At 35.0% G+C, this 21,600-nt stretch overlaps 2 protein-coding genes and 1 long non-coding RNA gene across 4 annotated transcripts in view; all 3 read right to left on the bottom strand.

Annotated features, from left to right (window-relative positions):
- On the bottom strand, nucleotides 293-7,036 carry LOC104777680 (exocyst complex component SEC3A). Of its 2 annotated transcripts, none has more exons than XM_010501975.2 (25): nucleotides 6,738-7,036; nucleotides 6,183-6,253; nucleotides 5,939-6,019; nucleotides 5,702-5,769; nucleotides 5,476-5,578; nucleotides 5,160-5,308; nucleotides 4,638-4,755; nucleotides 4,421-4,525; nucleotides 4,121-4,222; nucleotides 3,912-4,049; nucleotides 3,600-3,728; nucleotides 3,434-3,514; nucleotides 3,280-3,354; nucleotides 2,930-3,100; nucleotides 2,679-2,835; nucleotides 2,535-2,599; nucleotides 2,265-2,438; nucleotides 2,104-2,183; nucleotides 1,806-1,887; nucleotides 1,423-1,520; nucleotides 1,216-1,324; nucleotides 1,021-1,089; nucleotides 832-897; nucleotides 658-747; nucleotides 293-561 (listed from the first exon to the last, which is right to left on the bottom strand). In XM_010501975.2, exons 1-25 carry the CDS (start codon nucleotides 6,910-6,912, stop codon nucleotides 451-453), a joined length of 2,667 nt encoding a protein of 888 aa, XP_010500277.1. In that variant the 5' UTR covers nucleotides 6,913-7,036; the 3' UTR covers nucleotides 293-450. The 2 variants fall into 2 exon arrangements, with proteins under 2 accessions (XP_010500277.1, XP_010500278.1); XM_010501976.2 differs by having other exon boundaries at nucleotides 2,268-2,438.
- LOC109132284 lies at nucleotides 19,561-19,996 on the bottom strand. The gene is made up of 2 exons (XR_002037554.1): nucleotides 19,913-19,996; nucleotides 19,561-19,823 (listed from the first exon to the last, which is right to left on the bottom strand). It is a non-coding gene; the product is annotated as an uncharacterized LOC109132284 (long non-coding RNA).
- LOC104777679 (protein DETOXIFICATION 33-like) overlaps nucleotides 20,008-21,600 on the bottom strand; it is a gene marked incomplete in the record, with an annotated part of 5,170 nt that continues 3,577 nt past the window's right edge. The window contains 7 exon segments of the mRNA XM_019243873.1: nucleotides 20,008-20,111; nucleotides 20,201-20,287; nucleotides 20,414-20,532; nucleotides 20,629-20,867; nucleotides 20,949-21,005; nucleotides 21,093-21,179; nucleotides 21,251-21,595. Of these exon segments, the coding sequence (XP_019099418.1) occupies nucleotides 20,058-20,111; nucleotides 20,201-20,287; nucleotides 20,414-20,532; nucleotides 20,629-20,867; nucleotides 20,949-21,005; nucleotides 21,093-21,179; nucleotides 21,251-21,595 (988 nt within the window).

Here is a 21,600-nt window from a genome sequence, read left to right as displayed (position 1 = left end):
AGTTTTATACTTAGTTAACGATTTTGTGCATAACAGAACTTACAAATTATTATTGTTTATGATGTATGTATATAAAATGCTCTAAGTGCTAAACACGATTAGTATTATTCACTGAAAAGTTAATTAACTTTGCTAATCAGGTAGGAGATAAACACCTCCTTTTATACGTCCTGGCTTTAAAATCCACATCTTTAACACATTACTACGAACACTTTGTAGTTATGCACACCTACTTAGAACACAATCTTTTTACTTTTCGTGCAGGCTTTTAACGGATCATACAAAAGTGGAAAATTGGAAAGAAAAAAGAAAGAATTAATAGTAGTGCCATACAGTAGTTATAACATGACTTGTATGTATCCGTGAAATGACCGAGAACATCGTAACAAAGGGCGATATATATAACAACTGCCTTCAGTTTTGGTTCTGTCACTTTGTTTTTTTTTTTTTTTACATGGAAGCAAGAAGTCCCCTCATTTCAGTTACTCCAGGAACGTTTTCACTCGGGTAAACTTTGGCTACGAGCTGCACGAAGCTCTCATACTTGTCCAAAAATTCTTTCTGTTTAAATTGACACAAACAACGCATTTATTCAAACATTGAGCACTGTTATTTATTATTTATTACTCTCTTCAACTTTTCAGTTTAATATGGTACCTTGCATTTATCCCACAATGATGGTAGCAACTCCTCGGACGCTAAATTCTTCTGCAATTTCTTATACATTGCTGCAATCGATTTGTCCACCTAAACAAAAACGAGAAGAAGTGGAAAGGTATATATTAAAAGGTCAGTAAACAATTAATACACTCTGAAGGAACATTTGTTTACCCCTGACAAGCTGGATTTTAACATCTTCCGGAGTTCCATTTTCGACAAACCAAGCTGAAATGGTATCTGAAATACAGAGAAAATGTACCAGGTTTTTCTTTACTCTAGAAACCGAAAGTAAAATGCAAACACACAGTTAACACAATGAGAGAGTGATATTATGGTGAAACTAGTTAACTAACAACTAACCTCTTCAGGGGTGATAGTATACATGAAATCCTCAATCTTTTTAGCAAATTGGAAAAGTCTTTCGAATTGCTGCAGGGACGAAAGATCACATGAAACAAACACAAACGGGTGTACCCTTAACAATTAACTCCAAAAGAATGGAAACAAAGAAGGAGAGAGTTATGCTATTAGCTGCAAATGGAAAGCACCACTTACGTAGTAAATTATCATGCTAATGTGGCGCGTACAAGCTTGTTCATATGCTTCACTTGCTTGGTGATAGAACTTGGCTAATGTCGGTACAACATTAGCCAGGTCATACAGGCTGTACACACAAAAATTACAAGGTTAGGGAATATGAGTAGTCGGGAAAGAGAAGACAAACACAGAGAGAGAGAGAGAGAGGGTTAGAAAAGGATCTACCTATTTTGAAAAGCAGCATAGTTTTCTAAAAGGAGAATATCTGCATATTTAGGATCTTGCTGGGCGATCTTCTCGAGGGTCACAAACATTATGCTTACCTATATTACGAGTCAGACTGTTAGCTAAAGCGGGAAAGAAAGAAAAGAAATTGATAACAGTAAATGCAGAGATGATCTGAGATATGCTTATTTATACTGTACGTTGTTGTTATTCAAGTCGAGAATGAACTAATGGTGGATCTGTACATTCTAAGTGAACTAAGATCAGATGCAGAGGTTGGTTTTCGGTTACTGCCTGACGTGACACACATTATTCTTTGCTTGCATGATTTGTGTAATTTCACTGGTCAAATGCTATAAATTCATAGAAATAGCAGTACTCACAAATTTTGTGTATGCCTGATCAACCAAATCTCTAGATTGCCCTTGTATGTACTGTTCCATACGAGTAGCAAGTGCTGCAAATCTATCAAAATGAGATGATAATGTTAGGATTTCCTCCAGCAATACTAGAACGGGATCAGTTCGACCATCTGTCCAACAATCTAATTGGGAGAAATAGTTCAGAACCACAAATTAATTGAAATTGTTTACAAGGTGGACGGAAATACTATCTGGTGGGGAAAGAAATAAGTATTCACATGGAACTATACTGTTTTAATAATATGAACTTCCTGATTACCTTGGAATATATGGCAAGACACCCATCTGTCTTACATTACGTTCATTTCTTTCAATTTGGTGACAAGCTTCATCCACAAACTGCAGTTAAAGTCAACTTGAATTGATTAGTAGGAATGGTATGCCAGGAATATAATCTAAACAAAATCTGAGTAGACGGACTACACGGCTGAATTGCATAGAAACCCTCGACTCCAGATCTCCAAGCAAAAGGCGAACAAATCCTGCAGCATCAGCTTTCTGACCAGATAGATAACGTTCAGTTATACCATGCATTGATATACATCGTAGGGGATCAATTTTATATGCCCAGTCAACAACAGCATAGAAATCCTCCTGCAGTGACAAGAACAAAAATCTCTTATTTAGTAAGATAAATGAACGCGGACTCTAAATTTCAACATAGAAACTTTATTTTGAGGGGCATCTTACCTGTATACCATCAAGTAAATCTTGAAGAGATTCATTCAATGCCGTCAGGTCTGGGGAGGTTTTACCTGCAAAATTGGAAAATTGTTTTGCTTTCAGAACAATTAGACCTTACAATAAGAAGATGTAACTGCAGGTTGAGATTACCAATTTTTTTGTCAGTCTCATCAATGTCCATGATCCCCAAATCATCATCATCATTACCATCGTCATTGTTGGACTGGTTTTTATTATCATTGCCAGCACCTCCAGGAGGAGCAAGAGCTGGTACCTCAAAGCACATGAAGTGTGCAAAGAAGGAACTCTGTAGAATGAAGTAGAAAAGGAAACATGAGGATTTCGTACATACATCAGTTGCATCTAAAGGACAAACAGAAAATCATTGGGTTAACAATTACCTCATCCACAAGAAGCGGGATGAATATTGTTAGCATTTTGGCATAAGCATCTGACACTGCAGAGGTGTCAGTGTTTGCATTCTGACTAGAACCCGTAGATCCTTCTAGCCAGACAGTAGGATTTCGTGATACTTTTGTGCTTGCACGAAGCTCATTCGCGAATTCACGAGCCTGTATATTTTAAAGAAATAAATATTTAGCAACTGAATATTTAACGCTCTGGAGGAAGAAAATTATATGTTTGCTGAATATCCATTTTAACATTCAGTACGTTTTTGCAGCCTGAGTCAATTAAGAGTTCCAGTAAATCAGTTGTCAATATAAAAAAGAAAGGAATATTTGCTCCTCACCTCCCGGCGAAGGAGCAAGTTCAGAGAGCTACAGTATGCTTTTCTCAATGGTCCCAAACAATTCTTATCAAGACCCTGAAAAGAGGGAGGAGACAAGTTGTCAATGTACTGAATTGAGCTTTCAGAATATCACCTAGTCATTTCTCGGTTTTACCTTTAAATGTTGCAAAAGACGAGCATATGTTCTGCATTTATACCGTAAATCTGCATGGTCAGGCCTCTTCAGCTGCCCTCTCTGTTTACAAAATGTTGCGATATATATTCAGAATTATAATCTTTAGAATTCATATTGGAAAGATGGAATTTTACAAAATTAGTACCTGAGAGAAGTAGCTTTTGTCGCTGATCATGAAATCTACCAAACTAGCAAAGTAGTTTCTCAAGAACTCAGAAGCTCTCCTTACAAAAGTAGCTTTTAATTTTTCTAGTTCTGCTCTTTTCTCTCTTACCTGAAGAAAATACAGCACGAGTAGCCCAAATTCAGGTAATTGTACAAAACCTAGACATTTCTACGAATGATTCATACTGTTAATATAATTTTCTAACCCCGACATGTATTATAATAAACCAAACTCTTTAACAAAATAGAATACTAATGAGCGAATAAGAAAGATTGAAGTGCATATGCATACAGCTCGCATCTTAGCATAGATCGGATCTAAGTTGGGTACTTCAAGGCCCCTTAAACCTTTGGCTAACCACTCGCAAGCCTCGATATTTTGGAGCATGTCTGCTTCATCAAATGAGCCTCCTGTTAGGGATGCTGCATACTGCAAAAACATTTTTTAAGTGAACCAAATAGACAGATGAGAAGCCAGCACAAAAATAAAGCGAAACAAACCTCAGATGGCACACGCAGTCTCTCAATAACTTTATCAAGTTCCTCAATGAGAGCTTTATTGTTTACAGACTGCATTTCTAGCTTGTTGTTTCGAGTTTCTATCTGGATACCATACAAGAAAAGGAGAATATGTGTTGACATATGAAGTTAATGATCAGTCCAACAACACAAGTACTTGAAATCAATTTCTCTTTCTCTCTTACTCTCGCAGCAGATTCCATAAGTAATATGAAAGCCATCACCAGCCACAAATAATAAACAAATCATCACGAATGATTATTTATAGGAAGTGAGTCCTACCGATTCAATGTCTTCCCTCATGTGTCTAAGTTTAATGTTGAATATTCCTAACCATTCATCCATGTCATCAACAATATTTGTAGCTGCCTCTAGTCCATTCAAAACCTGAAGAAACATGAAGATGAGGATATAAACAAGAAAAATTAAACCCTGATCTTACCATCAACTGTTCAAATACCAAGATAGTCTTGAATAATAATTAGCATAAAATAATTACCTCATCTACTAATGGTTCGCTTTCCAGAATTGCATGTACATTTGCCGCTTCAAGAGCTTGGAGCTCTCGCTTCAGTCTTTCAGAAAAGGCCTCAGCTTCACCAATGCCCATTACGTAACTGCATAAGTCAATTATATCAGTCGACTGAACAACCTGAAAAAACTAAGTGGAACAAATAACTGCTTCCATTATTTACTTATCCCCAGCAACCTAGCTTTCAGAGAATAATGCCAATAGTATATGTTTAATTCAATCAAGAAGAAAAATAAGTAAGTGATTCTACAATTACTATGAATGCTGGACATACAAACAATTCTGCTTAATCAGAAACCTATTGCCACAAGCTTTAACTTAATGGGAAGGAGTCCTGGGTTATTACTCTTATCTCTTCATTCCATATAACTATAACACAAAGTAGATAATAAAGCAGTCATCCTTTGTAAAACATATACTGATTTTTACATAAGAAAAAAGGAGGAAATGCGTGAACAGAAAGGATTTAACCAAAGAAAAAAAACATACGTTCCCAAGAGAGCCTCCATATCCTCTTCCTCGGCCTGAGAGACTAGTTCTTTCTCAACAGTAACTTTCAAGTCGCTTTCTGTTACGGTTTCAGTAACAGGCTCACCATCTTCTGTACTTCTTTGAGTAGTGACTACTGGAGTGTTATCCTAGACCAATAATACGAAACAGAAAGATAAAGCAGATAAAATTATTATATGAAAAGCACTCACGTATCTGAAAAGGAAAATGAGTTTAACAAGTACATACAGAAGCTTGTTTTGAAATTAAGAGACTTCGACAAATAACAGAAGACAGAAAAAGTTATAATCCGCACCTTAGCCCAAAGGGCCATCTCGACAATATCTATACCAACAACTTTGGGAAGGCGGCCTAATACGTCTTTGCATATGTTCAATATGCAAACTAAAAGTCGGTTCCTACAATCAAGGTAGAGAAACGTATGTAATTAATGAGCAAAACTACAAAAAAAATAAATATCATTGCTTAACATCTATACGTCACATACTGAAAGAGTTAATGTATATTCCTAACTGCGGTACCTGTCATCAGTGTTGCGCATGGTCCACTGAGGAGGAGCAACACTTTGACTCCTGAGATTGTCAAACCCCTAAAAGACTATGCATCAGCAAAAGCAGGGGTGAAATTGAAAATATTAAACAGTATTTTTACAGTTATGCATTCTGCTTTTGTGTTCCATTTCTTATACTAAATACTACAAATATTTCTTCTTGAAATCTTACAAATACCACTTCAATAAAATCATTGAGTAATCTTACCAGGGTAAAAGTGCATCCACTTGGGTCATTAGTAATGACTTCCACCTTTGACAGATGCTTGAGTTTATACATTTTAGCTGGCTGAATGAACAAAGGATTATAAAACATCATCATGTCATTCTCAACTTCGAAAAATCTGCTATCTTGGTATGCATAAATTTGATTGTTATCAATCAAAATGTTAAACCCTGTGAGTTTCTTGTGAAAGTGTGCCTCATCTAGATTAAAAAAAAATGAAAACTACCTCAAGGACTCCTCCACTTGAATACTTCATGACTCGAAGAAATGCTTTCTTCCGTTGACCCTTCGATTTGACTGTAATAAGCAGAATAAAAACGCATACTCAGTTGATTACAACTCTTAAGAACCTGATGACATCTGACAAGAAAACTTGAAAAAAATGGATCCAAGGCATCATATCACACACAAGTACACTGGGTTGTTTCACCTAATAGAGTACACACTACCAAAATCCTTTTTGCTGAGAGGAAAAAAAAAACTTCTCTGAGCTCTAACGAGTCTCGCAATGGCCAAGAACAGTGGAATAATTTAAGGATTTTGTATTCTACAGATTCCTTTCCATGGCACCAAGCCCCAAATCAATTACATTACTATGCTTATCTTAATACCAGTGGAAATCAACTTTGCGACTGTACAGGAAACAAAACTCCGATCTAATCCAATATACACCAAAACTTAAAGCTTAATTTAGGGGAAAAAAAACACGAAAATCGAGTAATTGAATCCAGAAAATGAAATCAAATCTGAAGAATCAAAGAAGAGAAGAAGAAGGAATCACCGGAAAGAGCGAGAACCCTGGGTTTAGCCATTTGACGACCCAATTTCCCAGACTTTCCCCAAACACCGCGACTCTTGGCGACGCGTATCGACATAACGATCGATTGTTTGGTTCCTTCGATCCCAGCCTCGCAAGCTCGCCGTAGCTCTTCATCGTCGGCGCTTGATTTCGCCATTGTTGTTGTTGTTGTTGCGCTTGTATCCCGCTCAGCGGATCCAGCAAGGAGGTGATGATGATGACCGGGTAAAAAAGAGAAAGAGGAAATTAGGCTTTTGCGACGGATTAAGAAAGTTGAATAATCTCTTTTGTTCCCATTTCAGTGAATATATTCCGAATATACGTGGCAAGCCATTTATTGTAATGGCAACAAAATGTGTATGGCAAAAAAAATAAAAATAAAATAATTTCAGATAAAATATTTTGCGGATTTAAATTATGATTTTCATAAAATTTGTATTTTTAAAATTTATATACAGGAAAGTTAATTTATTTATTATTCATGTAATATTTTTTTCATTCCAAAATAGAATTGTCAAATTAATTGAGTTTAGAAATATTTTACTTTTAATTATATTACACAAGAACAAAACATCGAAACTTTTCAACTCGACCTTAGAAACATTACAAAAGTTGCTATCAGATGTTGTCGCGATAGAACAAAAGCTTGAGGCACAAAACTCTCTCAGACACAAATATCGAAAACCTTTCAAGCGATTTGTGCTCCGACGCCGACAAAGCTCCGGCTTACCGGCGTCGAGTCCCTCGTTCTCTTTTCATTTCCGTTTACTTGTCATGCTTCCTTTGATTCTTGTGTTGGTGCTTACCTCAATCAATCAAAATCGCTCAGACTCATCCTCAATCCTTCTCTCCCCCGTTGGAATGTTTTCTTATCCGCTCCTCTTCCAGAGATAGACGGCGAGGGAACTCTCTGTTGACCCTCAGCCCGACCCAATCCCTCTCCCCAAATCCCCTGATGCGGCTAGTAGACCTGATACCTCTCTCAGTGCATAGATCTGAACAAATCCTTGCGTTGCCTGAACCTCTTTGTCCGGTGTGTAAGACGACGATTCTCTGCGGTGTCACTCTCTGGCTAAGCAACTCATGTCCGCAAGAAGCTGAGAAGACGAGGTTACTTTTTCTACTCTTCAAACCCTCTCCCGCCGCGAAGCCTGGGGACTCCAGATCTCTGTTGACCCTGCCCCTTCTGGTGTCCAGTGGATCCAGTGGAAGAGCTACTCGTCAGTACGTCACCGTTCCATCACCACCCCCTGCTCAACCGGTGGGTTTCTAGGGTTTCTGCTAATGGATTTGTATCGATTGTTAGGCCCAGTAACCTCATCTCGGCCCACTACCAAGCCAATGATCCATGTTTCCATCTTTTAAGGCCCATGTCTGTATTTTCATCTTCCACACAAACGTTTTTCCTTGTGATACATCTGTTTAAACATCTTAAATGCCTATTACCGACTTCTTTTTGGTCATTGCTTGATGAGTATGTGAAGTTGTTGTTCCATTGTCGACAATGCTTGTCTAATGATAGAATTTCTCTACCTAGATCTGTTATTGAGAATCTTAAGTCAAGTTCCACTTCTTTAGTATCAATAATCTCTGCTGGATCAAGTCGAGGTTTCCTCGGTAGCAGAACTTTGGTGTCTTCAGAACTGCTTGATAAATCTGTTTGTCGAGGTCAGCTTATTAGCTTTCTCCGGATGTCTGCCTTGTATAACCACAGTTATGAATCTGATCTGATAGCTTGCTTGAATCCTTTGCTTAAACCCTTAGACCCCCTGTACCACCAACCGCCAATAGATCGAAGGCTTGGGTCTGCTGAAACTTTCCAGGAAAAAACTGACTACAAGCTTTGTGTAGAATTCATTTACCTCCATTGCCATGTGAGGGATGACCCACCTGTTTTGATACAGTTTGACACCTTTTCCTTGCGATCCCCGATTATAGCTTCATCTACAACCATGAGGTATGCTCTTCAAAACTTAAAGTATCCCATGCGTTTGAACCCTCTCAGGTTGGTGACAAAACTCTTTGATCCCTTGTACCACCTACTGCCATTAGATCGAAAGTTTGGGTCTGTTTCCACTTTCCAGGACCAAACTGATTACAAGCTTTGTGTGGAATTCATTTGCCCCCATTGCCATGTGAGGGATGACCCACCTGCTTTGTTACAGTTTGACACCCTCTTCCTGCGATCCCCGAATACAGCTTCATCTACAACCATTAGGTATGCTCTTCCAAGCTTAAACTATCCCATGCTCTTGAACCCTCTCAGGTTGGCGAAAAAACCCTCAAGCATTCCCTCCGTGGAACATCCTTTTACAAGCTCGTTTGCGTCATCCGCTAGAGCCGCTCATGACCACCCGCTGGTCGAGGATTTCGTGAAGCGTGACTTCAAGTACGAATCCGATCTGGTTCCAATAGACTTCTCAATACTTTTTCAGTGTGAAAATCCTTTTATTAAGCTCATGGAGCCCCTATCTTTAGTTTTCTATGTCTATTTTGATTTATGCTGTAAGAATACAATCCTTTTTGGGTTTTAATTTGAATGAAAATTCATGGTTGTCTAAAAAAAAAAAAGTGGCTATCAGATTGACTTTAGATTTACGATTTATGTTGTATTTTAGACGGTGTGATCTAACATTATATGTTTTTAAATTCCTGTTGTGGTTTAGTTTATTTTTAACTAGACAATTAATTAATAAAATAATTTTCCACACAACAATCAATATAATTCACGAGACAAATCTATATATACATTTTTCAAGTACATTTAGCAAATAAATCCTAGAGTTGCCACCTATTTACAAGACTGCCATTGTATTTAATATTTAATATAAAATGTTTAACAACCAAGATGTATCTTAAACAGAAATCTATAGATTAACTCTATATTTACATAATTAATTGAGTGTTAAATCTTGGCTCTTCTTTTTCTTTTACAGAACGACTAGGTAACAATCCGCACTATGTGCGGGATAAATCGATTTAAAGAAAATTATTCTAAGTAAAATTATTATTCTAAAACTAATATTTGTTTGTGTCAAACATAATATATAACAAAAAAAATTTTATTTATTTATTCAAAGTTGCGTTTTTCGTGTAATAAATATGTTTCACCCGTGAAATCTTTAAATGTGTAAGAGAAAATGTTGATAAAATGTTACTATTTATTGCAACATGTCTTTTGTGTGGTTTAAAAATCAAATTCATATCTCTTATGTTTTCTTTTGTAATCATAACAATTTTGCATGTTTCTTATGTAATCACAACAACATATACTAAATTTCTCGGTAGTTTAATTAATTATTTTTATTTTATCTTAGTAACAATCGGATTCTAAACTAAATTTTCTGAAGATAATTTATTGATTTAATATTTGTGATTAGGCTATTTAAATCTTTTGAGTTAGTGAGTTTGTTAATATTTTCTACAACATATTCGTGTAAGAATACATTTTACCCGTGAATTATGTGAATGTGGTAAAGAAAATATATATATATATATATATATATAGATGGTTCTTTTATNATATATATATATATATATATATATATATATATATATATATATATATAATGTTACAATTTATGGAAATATAAATTTTTTTGTGTGCTTTAAAAATCAAATTTTAATATTTATGGTTAGTTTCTCATAATCTAATAATCACTCATTTTAAATATATTATGATTTTTTTGGGGGTACTAAGTTTATTTATAATGATATTGATAAGGGTTATTGTCTCATTCCTTTTTAATAGCACATAGATTAATGTACAATTAAAATGTATATTTGTATTTGGTTATCAGTATTTCCATTTTTAATGAATAATCACATTAAATGTTGAGATTAATTAGTTTACATACTTAGATATATATAAATAATCACACATCATGATATCCCCTAATTTTTTGTCATTTTTTAAATTTATTTATGAATATATATAAATCTATATTTATTGGGAATTAAGTTTCCTTTAATGAGTTGGAGACAATTCAGGGATAATATATTTCTTATTATAATCAATTATAATAATTATTGAAAGCTTGTTATTTAAATTATTATGGTAATAATACTAACATAAAAAATAACATTTTTATATGATTTTCTTAATAAGTTATATGTTTTATAAGTTATATGTTCTTTGTTTTTATTAACTTTATATGTTTTTATAGCCTTTTTAGAATATTTTACTTATATTTATTTTAAGATATATTGATTTCTTAAAAATAATATAACTTTGACTCGTATATTTGTAAGTAAATTTTAGTGAAATTTTGACTTAAAATAGTTTGTAATTATTTAATCAGTTTTAATATGTGATATTTAAATTTGTGTGAGAATTGATGACATATCTAATTATTATTCAGTTAATTATTTTTTGTTTGAAAATATAATGACATGTAAATGTAATTAAGTAGAAAATTGAAGGTTTTTTTGCTAAATGTGTCTCGAGCTCCCTCGCGGCGACACATCAACATTTTCAAGAGAGTGTTTCTCTATTAATATATAGGTGATTTTTAGAAACAAACTAATTGATTAAATTTAATATCTTTCCAAAACAGATTTTACGAGATAGAGTAGGTAATTGGAAGACACAACATAGTTAATCATGTACTCCAACATAGTTAATATTTTCTTTGTACTCCAAAACAGATTTGAGGAGATAGAGTGGGTAATTTAAAATCTACTTTTTGCTTTGTACTCCACACGAATATATTAATATAGTTAATCAAACAAAAGATAGAGTGGGTAATTGGAAGTTATGTGCTTTAAAAGGATTATCTAAAATTGAGTTATATGAAATCCATCGGTATAATTTTCTTTTCAAGAGAAAATTAACACTTATATCATTTTTACATTAATATTATTTTATCAAAATTCCTATATAATATTTTCTGTCTTTACCATTTTTATATTTTAACACCATATCAAAAAAAATATATGATTATTTCTATATATGTTTAAACTTACTAAAAATTAAAATACTATGAATCTTTAGATTTATAAAGGTTAAAAATCTCATAAAATAGGACTATATTTTAAAACGGGTTATAGTAACATTAGTATAAATTTAAATATTTTTAATCAAATATTAGAACATGGGTTGAATTTTAATTTATTATTTTGTTAACACCATCAATAAAGATATTAGTCATCCAATTAAATTAATTAAATATTGATTATGTAAGCAAACAAATTGTCTCGGGGTATACCACTAAACCTCAAACATAGTAATTATAAATGAACTAATGTATAAATATAAGTGATACACATTTAAAATATGCAAAACATTAGTTATATATATATAATTAATCTAACAATCAAATTACATGTTTCTTTTCTAAAAAAATAATATAGCTCCACGGTATACCGCGCAATAAAATCTAATAAACTATTAAATCACATAAAACAGTGTTTATCGGGATTTTATCTAATCTAGTAAACTATTAAATCACATAAATCATGCAGATCTTGGGATTTTATCGGGAAGCTTCACCGAACGTGTTTATCAAAGTCAATTTCAAACCACAATGTGAGGTTAAATTTTAAGAACTCGAGTGCTTATGACAATGTCTTTTTGGCCGGAATAGATTCTTCTCAACATCTCAAGCTCCCTACAATAATAATAATAAAAATATATTAATAGAGATATTTCAATGACTACGAGAAAAATAGTATCGAATTCAAAGCTAATATATATATATATATATATTTAATGAAATATATAAACAGACTATTTACTTTTTTTTGTAAGGAAACGGGCGACTAAACCTCCCGTATATTATTAAAAAGAAATAAAAAACTATAAACGTACTCTTCTAGAGCGTGAGTGTCCAAGAAGATCTTTTCGAAATACAGACTCAACTATATTAGGAACAGACTCAAAAGTATGCAAACCTAATGATAATGAAAACGCATAGTTAGCTAATCCATCCGCCAAACAGTTAGCTTCCCTACACACATGTGAAACACAAACTATCCAGTCCCTTGAGAGAAAGTCATGGCACAACCGTACCAGGAAAGACAACGGATGATACTCACTTATCCCTGTCTTTAAGAAACTCACCACCATCTCCGAGTCAATCTCCAATTCCACACGACTCACTTGTTGTTCCCATGCTAAGCACAACCCATAGTAGGCATCCCATAACTCAGCCAAAGGAGCAGAGCATCGCCCAATATTAAGCGCAAAACCACCCCTCCATTCACCCAACTCATTTCGCAAAACTCCACCTGCCGTCGCGAGACCCGGATTACCATGAGAGGCACCATCAATATTCACTTTCAACCACCCCGTTTCTGGCACTACCCAAGCTATCATCCGTTCTACTCGCTCTACCGGCTATCTTTGCTCCATAGAAGACCGATATATTGTGGCCACTTCCTGCGCAAGATCCTTCAGAAACCTTACTCGATCCCTACACTTACCCTGTTCTCCAAAAACGTTACCACACCTCCATTTCCAACCCCACCAAGCAGTCATGGCAAACAAAGTAGACTATGGACAGGTGATAACTCTCTAATTTATATGTTTTTAGCATCCTTTTTTGTCCATATTTTGCATTTTTCATACCTCTAACTTAGCATTATTAGGTTATTAACTATAGGAATTCACTTTTAGACCATTTAGGGTGTTGCATTTCTGCATTTGCACATTTTGGATGAAAACAGGTGCTAAAGAGCCAAAAATGAGGAAAAACAAGGACAAACCCGAGCATGTACCCGAAGGAGCCATCGAGCTGGAAGAACAAGTCTGAACCCTAACACGATCGAGGAGGATCCAAGAGCATGAAGAACAACCCGAAGATCCACCCGAGGAGTAACCCGACTTCACCCTCGTGTACCCCATCGAGTAGACCATCGGGCAGGTCTGGGAAGCTAGGTCAAAAGGGTTTCCATATATAAAACCCCTCCTCTCCTAGCTCGCAAACGAGCACGCCGCAGACCCTCAAACCAGAGAGCGAGAGCTTCTGTGAGAGAACTGAGCGACTCAAACAATTTTCCTTTTGTTTTTACATTTTCTTTCATAGTTTTTATAGTTTTTCTTAGATATCGATCTTGTACTCTTTCTACTTATCTTTACAGTTTAATACAATGCAATTTTCATTCTATTTCGTTGTTTTGTTCTTTGTTACTATGTCCGAGTAGTGTGGTAAAGTTTCTAGGGATGGGCTAGATGATTTTGTGTTCTTGATCGGTTAGGATGTCTTAGTTTGATTGTACATTTTTGATAGATTTCCTTCTAGGTTGGTGTTCTTAATGTTGTAACCAGACCGAGAGGTTGAGATTAGATCTAGGGTGTTTTACCACCGAGAGGTGTAGATGAGGTGCTTGAATCAACCAATGCTAGAGGTTCACTCGCTCTGAGTAAGGAATTAGATGAGTTAGGGTGTACTGACAATAATGAATTGATCTTAATGCCTGCTTGGTCATGTTTCTCCAACGAGAGTTGGGTAGGGAAGTGACCAAGGTTGATTGTTGCTAGTGCGGGAGTGTGGTGACAAAGATTTAGAGATTCATTGTCTAAGAAATGTTTGATTGAGGCATATAAGGCATCTGTACTGGTCAAGAATACTTAGGATTCAATTACCCCATCCTTAGAAGCTTTCGTATTTTAATTGTTTGCATTTTCTTTACTTACTCGATCACTTACCCGATCAGGTAAACGATAACCTGCATCGAGTTATACCTCGAGCTGTTCATATCCCATTTACTTACTCGATCACCCCACACAATCTTGTACTCGTTCGCTTGCATCGAGTGCTTAGTTCGTGTGGTTTCTTTGTTCATATTCTTTTCTTTTATTCATTTTAGGACTGTTAGATCAAATACCCTATATGCTTGGATTGACTTGTATAGTTCTGATCATATCTTTCCTGCTAGCAATAGACAATCATTTGGATTGATAACCCTTTGTACAACAACTGCATAGGGAATTGATACTCTGGGTGAAAACCTGTCTATCAACAGGCTTCCACTCCTCGACTTATACTCAAATTATCAAACAGCCATTCGAACAATGTCTGAGTAAAAAACACATTCCACTTAGCAGGTGGAACCAACCACAACCATACACCCGACATAGCTGGACAATCCCGCAAAAAATGGAGAATAGATTCCACTCCACCCTTGCACACCGTAAAAATGCCTACGGAATCTTTCAGCATTCACCATAAGAGCCTGGTTCCCCACGAGCCATAGAAAGGTACGAACTCGCTCAGGCACCTGAACTCCCCATATTCGACCAAAGAAAGCAGCCATACTTGGCCTAGGAGCATCATTCCTTGTTAATAAATGATAGGCAGACTGGACAGTGAACTTACCAGTCGAAGTAAAGCCCCAGGACAGACGATCCTTTGCACCCGTAAACCTGTCCAAAGCTACTGACAACAGCTCAAGCTTCTTCGCTTCTGGAAGATGAATCGCAATAAGAGACATATCCCAGCCAACTCCATCAATCCATAAGTCTTTCGCCAATAACTCTGCATCCCCAAACAAATTGTTATCAATACAACTCTCCTTTAAAGCCTCATTTGATAACCATTTATCAGTCCAAAATTTAATAGTTCTTCTGTCTCCAATAACCCAACTGTGACCAGGAACAATAACCTCTCGTAACCCTGTCCCAATGCTCCTCCAGGTTGAAGACTAGTTACTTTTAACTCCAGTCCATGTCGTATCATGAAGTTGACCGACTTTATATTTACTCCTTACCACACGAGCCCAAAGCTTATCCCTGTCTACGCTTCTCTGGTGTGCTCCCCCATAAGAAAGAACGAGACACTTTATCCAAACAAGCCAGTGTAGCTTGCGGCAACATAATAGTAGACATGGTATGGACAGGGATGGAACACAAGACCGCCTTGGTCAAAGTTAACCTCCCCGCAAAACTCAGAACCTGACTCTTCCATCCCGACAATCTTGATGAGACTCGCTCCAGAACACTTTGAAACGTCTCTTTATTAATGCGTTTATGCAAAACAGGCATCCTCAGATACTTCCCCAAATCTCTGGTAGACTTAATCCCACTCTCCTCTGTGATCAACTTCTCCAAATCTCTAGAGACATTATCAGAAAAAAAGATTTTTGACTTCTCTAAACTAACTTTCTGACCCGAGACTATACAAAACTTCTCCAGTACCCTCTGATCACTCTGATTTGTGCCACTGAGGCTTCCACAAAGAGGATGAGATCATCCGCAAAACATATATGAGACAAATGCGGTCCCCCTCGAGATAAACTTATTGGCTTCCATTTCTTATACACAACCGCCAGGTCAATCATGTGACAAAGTCTCTCCATGCATAAAACAAACAAATATGGGGATAAAGGATCCCCTTGTCGCAATCCTCTTTGTGGTTTAAACTGATCCATCTTCTCACCATTCCATAAAAAACACATGGATGGACCAGAAACACACTGCAATATCCAATTCACCCAAACCTCTGAAAAACCGGCTGCTCGCAAGGTATCCTCCAGAAAATCCCATCGAATTCTGTCATAAGCTTTCTCCATATCAAGCTTTAATAGCATCCACCCCTTTCTACCCTTTTTCGTCCTCATAGAGTGCACAACCTCCTGTACCACCACAATATTATCTGTACTCAGACGCCCAAGAATAAAACTAGCTTGAGCCGGCCCTATCAGCTTTGGTATCAGAGTCTTAAGCCGCTCGACCATCGTCTTAGTAATAGTCTTAAACAAGACATTACCGAGACTTATATCTAAACTGATTTATCCGATCTGGTTTAGCAATTTTAGAAATCAACACTAGCAGAGCATCATTCGTCGTTGGAGGGAGACACCCTGTGGCAAAAAATTCCTGCACAAATCTCACCACTGAATCTCCCACAATGTTCCAGCATTGCTGATAAAAGACAGGTTGGAAACCATCCGGTCCAGGCGCTTTAAAGCTCCCTATGCTACGAGCAGACTATTTACTTTTACAAGACGTCTTTTAGACATATTAGGCCATCTGCAATGGCAGAATAGTTGAGCTGTTCTTAGTCCAATAAATTGATAAGTTTATTGAACAGTGTGTTTAGAACACATTTTTTGGTCTTAAGGCCATCATTAACGGCAGAACTATTGTGTGTTCTTAGCCCAATTAAATCATAAATAAATTGAACAATGATCTAAAAACATTTTTTTTGTTCTTCAATTAGAACTGATTTAAAGCTAGTTCTAATTGAACGTGGCAGTACCTCATTGGTTGAGATTTTTTGGAAAGAAAGAAATTTTTTCATTTTTCATTTCACCTTCTGTTCCTCTTTCTCTCCAACAACCTCTTCAGCTGAAATCACGATTCGAGATCTACGGTTCAATCTCCCGGATCCGAATTGACAAAGAAGGGTTTGGATTGGATGATAATTTGGTTAAGTAGGATGATGCTTCTGTATCTGGAAACGAGATTATTTGGGAATTAGGGTTTCAACTGCTCCTCCTCAAGGCTCAACAACAACAACAACAAGAGTTGTATGTTTGTTTTTTTTTTAACATTTTATTTACAATGTTTTTTTGTTTCATAAAAATTTGGTATTGTATTTTGAATTATAGTACAAGTTTTTAAGTTTGCAATTTAAATGTTATTTTAAAAGTTTTTATAATTTGTAAAATGTTTATGAATATTATATCTTTATTCTAAGAACACCAAAATTAGTTTCCCCATTTTTTTAACATATGATCTTAACTACTGATCTTAGATTATTTTCACTATATATATAATCTAAGAACACAAAAAAAAGTTATCCCATTAATGATGCCCTAAATAAGAACAGATTTTAGGAGTGTTCTTTGTCTACGTGGTATGACGAGAATGGTTGAGATTTTGGTCTTAAATAAAAATAATAACATTTTTTGGTCTTAAATAAAAAATTTTGTGTGCTTTAATAAATTAAGTAATATGTTTGTTTGTTTTTTTTTCTTTTATTTATTTAAAATATTTTTTTTGTTTCATAAAAATTTGGTATTGTATTTTGAATTTTAGTATAAGTTTTTTAAGTTTGCAATTTAAATGTTATTTTTTAAAGTTTTTATAATTGTAATATGTTTAATATTATTATATTATTAAATCTTATGATCTTAAACATGTTTTTCCAATAACCAACTTCTTAACAAAAGATCTAAACTACTAATCTTACATTATTTTCATAATATTTTTATTCTAAAAACACCCAAAATTGTTCCTCCATTGCAGATGCCCTTAGAATTCTTGGATGGTTCTGGTGGCATTGAAATTTGTACTCTCTCATGAGGGGAAGATTGTAGAAGACGCTCGTCGTCTGGATTAAATTAAAATGGTTCATCTCATTCATCCACTAAATAGGAGATGAAAAAGCTGAACAAATTTGCGTTATAATTTGTTTATTTCTCTAATTTTTTTGGTTGAATGGATATACTTATTCATCTAAAATAGAAATTATATAAATTATATGTTATAAATTATTCATTTTTTGGATGAATGCTTATTCAACTTTTACAATCTATTAATGTAAGTCATCGATTTGCATCTTTAGTTTCTTTTTTTAACTTTTTAATTTAAATGGGTTGAATAGTTTTTTTTTCAACCTGTTCTATTCAAATAGTGACAATTAATTGAATAATTTTTTTTAACATCTTCAATTTTGTAACCATTTGCACCCATAAAATTATTATTTTTATTGTATTTTCAATTTTTGAACTTCATTGTTTTTTTTGTCAACGAACTTCATTGTCGTATTACTAATACATAAATTTGTTATTTTTACCAACCAATTTATATTATATCTATAGACTTATAGCTTTATAATACACTATTTGATACAACTACTATAAGAAACTAACTATTAGAAGTATACATTTACTCCGAGCTTTTACAATTAGTATAAACATTTCTTATGATATAGTTTTTCAACGACCCATTATGTATGATTTAATAAATCAATACATCTTGATCTTTGTGTACTATTATGTAAAGTTTTCTATTTATTTTTTTTAGTAATAATATGATTAAATTCAATAAAAAATAATACAACGTATTTAGAATTAAGAGATAATATCAAAAGGAGGGATGTCACATGTCAATTCTACAATACTTGTTTTTTTTTTTTAACATTACTTTATTATATACTATTTAAATAGTAAAAAATTAACAAAAAAAATTGTATCTTAAAATTAACATGTGAAGTTTTGTAAGATCTCATAACTAAATTGGTAGAACTATAGTTTACTGAGACATATATTTTACAATTTTATATCGATTTACACATTCATTGAATAACAGCCCTGAAGATAAGAGACAAAAAAATGTAATAGTTTTTTATAAAATATGATAAAATTAAAACAGATATCAAAATTTACCGTTATAAATATACTCACATGAAATCTATACAAACTAAAACCAACATTTTGCTTTCAAATCTTCAAAAGTGTGATACATAAAACGTTTGAAACACCATTAATTATATTAAAAAATGTTGTCATAGAATTTTATTTTTTATGAGGGATTTGATATATGATGGTGTGTAGTGAGGTGTTTGCTATTTATAGGGAAATTGTTGATAAAAAAAAATGTGTAGGTCATGCACAATCGAGTGTAAGTTACAAAACTAAGTTGACTTAATTGTGTTTTTAATGCATTTAGTTTTGTTTTAATATAAAAACAAAGATATTTCAAATTCTCCATGAGACATTCTTCCAATATCATGGGCAAACCGCAAACCCCTTAATGATCCGAATATCATCTGGGTCCATGAATTCGTGAAGAATGAGTAAATCTCACTCCATAGTGTGGATTCTCACTCATAGTGGGTTTTCAATTCGCACGTCATCATTTTGGATCAACTCTGGCGATCAACAAGCCTATGAAAATCAAATCTCATAGTTCAGTTAATCAAAAGTTTAACTCAGTAAACCATCTTAGATCTAAAAATAACAAACCCCTCTAACATTCCCAGATTGACTCGTTAACTTCAGTTTAGACATAACGATAAAAAAAAAAAAAAAAAAGAGAACTCAAGAACTGATGATCGCAAGAGATGATCACTCCCGAGCTGTTCCTCCCCATCTCTGAACCCGACTCTCCGCTTGCTCAGCCTGCAGAATTTATAGAGCTAATGTGATCAAACCTTAACGCAAAAGAGGAATTACATAACAGAAATAAAGAGATTTAATTAGTAAGAGACCTCTTTGTTCCAATTAGTGTAGTAGATGATCCCAATCAATATAAGAGTTTGCAAGCATATTCCAGCTACCATACCTCCCCATATTCCCTACNAAAAAAAAAAAAAAAAAAAGGAGAACTCAAGAACTGATGATCGCAAGAGATGATCACTCCCGAGCTGTTCCTCCCCATCTCTGAACCCGACTCTCCGCTTGCTCAGCCTGCAGAATTTATAGAGCTAATGTGATCAAACCTTAACGCAAAAGAGGAATTACATAACAGAAATAAAGAGATTTAATTAGTAAGAGACCTCTTTGTTCCAATTAGTGTAGTAGATGATCCCAATCAATATAAGAGTTTGCAAGCATATTCCAGCTACCATACCTCCCCATATTCCCTACAAAATTTTACAAATGAATTAACACCAAATTAAAAAAAAAAGAACAATGCATATACAAATAGTCATAATCCCTTGTGTAAAAGTTAATTTAAAAAAGGTTAATCACGTCGGTAAAAAGCTAACCTGAACGCCAAAGTCTAGTGTGAATCCAAGAATAAGACCAGCGGGAAGTCCAATGATGTAATAACACGCAATGTTCACGTATGCAACCAGAGCCTGCCACCCAGCTCCAACCGCAACCCCTAATATAAAAAGATGTACCAAAAGTGATCACAAACTCAAATGTTTTCTGATCCTAATTTGGTTTTTGATTATTACTATAATTCATCATGACGTACCTGACAAGACGGGCTGGAGGCTGTTCAAGAGGACAGTGAAGCCCAACAAGACGGCTATTCTTGTGGTTTCTGCTGCCACTGCTTCGCTAGAAGTGAAAAGATAAGGGAAGCTGTTTTTTGTGGCTAAGACAACAATCATGCACACAACCCCGATAAGAGTTGAAGTTATGGAGACAACTATCACTGAGAATTTAGCTAAAGCTGCATTTCCCGCACCCAGCTCATTTGATACCCTCACACTGATCACACCAAGAGACAAAGTTCAATAGTTCATGAGAGTTTAACTAATGTGGCTCTAGGGAAACAATATGAAAACTTACCTTATGGCAGCGTTAAACCCTATTGATATCATGGCAGTCCACCCTTCTATGTTCATGCTACGATACCCAAAACGTACACAAGGTTACTAAAATAAACCTATTTTTCAGTGAGAAACTAACAAAGATCATCACAAAATCGATTACCAAATGGAGATGGCATCGACTGGTATCAACGGATTAGGAAGAAGACCGGTAACAACGACTAGAACCATCAAGTACCAAAACTCCAAACTGCAAAATACGAAATCTTAGCTTACATAAATCACAAGCTATCTATTAGCCAAAAATGAAATGGTACGTACCAAAGCATAACAGCAGAGGCTAAGGAAAGTTTGACAAATCCATAGAGGTCCTGAAACGCCAGCCGAGAAAATCCAGTCCATGCACCGTCTGATTTAGTGATTAAGATATACAAAAGCTGACCAATAACAATCATCCACCACGAGGTATTGAGAGTGATGGCTGCACCTACAAGTCCCCACTTAAAGTAAAGGATTAAGAGCCAGCTAAAAACTGCGTGTATAACCAAAACCACTCCAGAGATCCAAGCCATCACAAGAACTTTCCTCTGTGACTGCAAAAATTTCTGTATCGGGAAGTTGGCTGCATACGCAAATAGTTGTGGAATCATCCACAGTGCGAATTTCCCTGT

The sequence above is a fragment of the Camelina sativa genome, chromosome 3 (genome assembly GCF_000633955.1).
Source record: "Camelina sativa cultivar DH55 chromosome 3, Cs, whole genome shotgun sequence".
Classification (NCBI taxonomy): domain Eukaryota; kingdom Viridiplantae; phylum Streptophyta; class Magnoliopsida; order Brassicales; family Brassicaceae; genus Camelina; species Camelina sativa.
Note: the sequence above shows the minus strand (reverse complement) of the source record. Positions and strands in the feature narration are given on the sequence as shown.

Excerpts from the sequence above, each read along its gene's own strand:
- LOC104777680 (XM_010501975.2), bottom strand. The coding sequence starts at position 6,912 with ATGGCGAAATCAAGCGCCGACGATGAAGAGCTACGGCGAGCTTGCGAG. Across the intron at positions 3,355-3,433 it reads GTCTTTTGCAACATTTAAAG|GGTCTTGATAAGAATTGTTT; the intron begins GTAAAACCGAGA and ends CCCTCTTTTCAG. Across the intron at positions 898-1,020 it reads ATACTATCACCCCTGAAGAG|ATACCATTTCAGCTTGGTTT; the intron begins GTTAGTTGTTAG and ends TCTGTATTTCAG.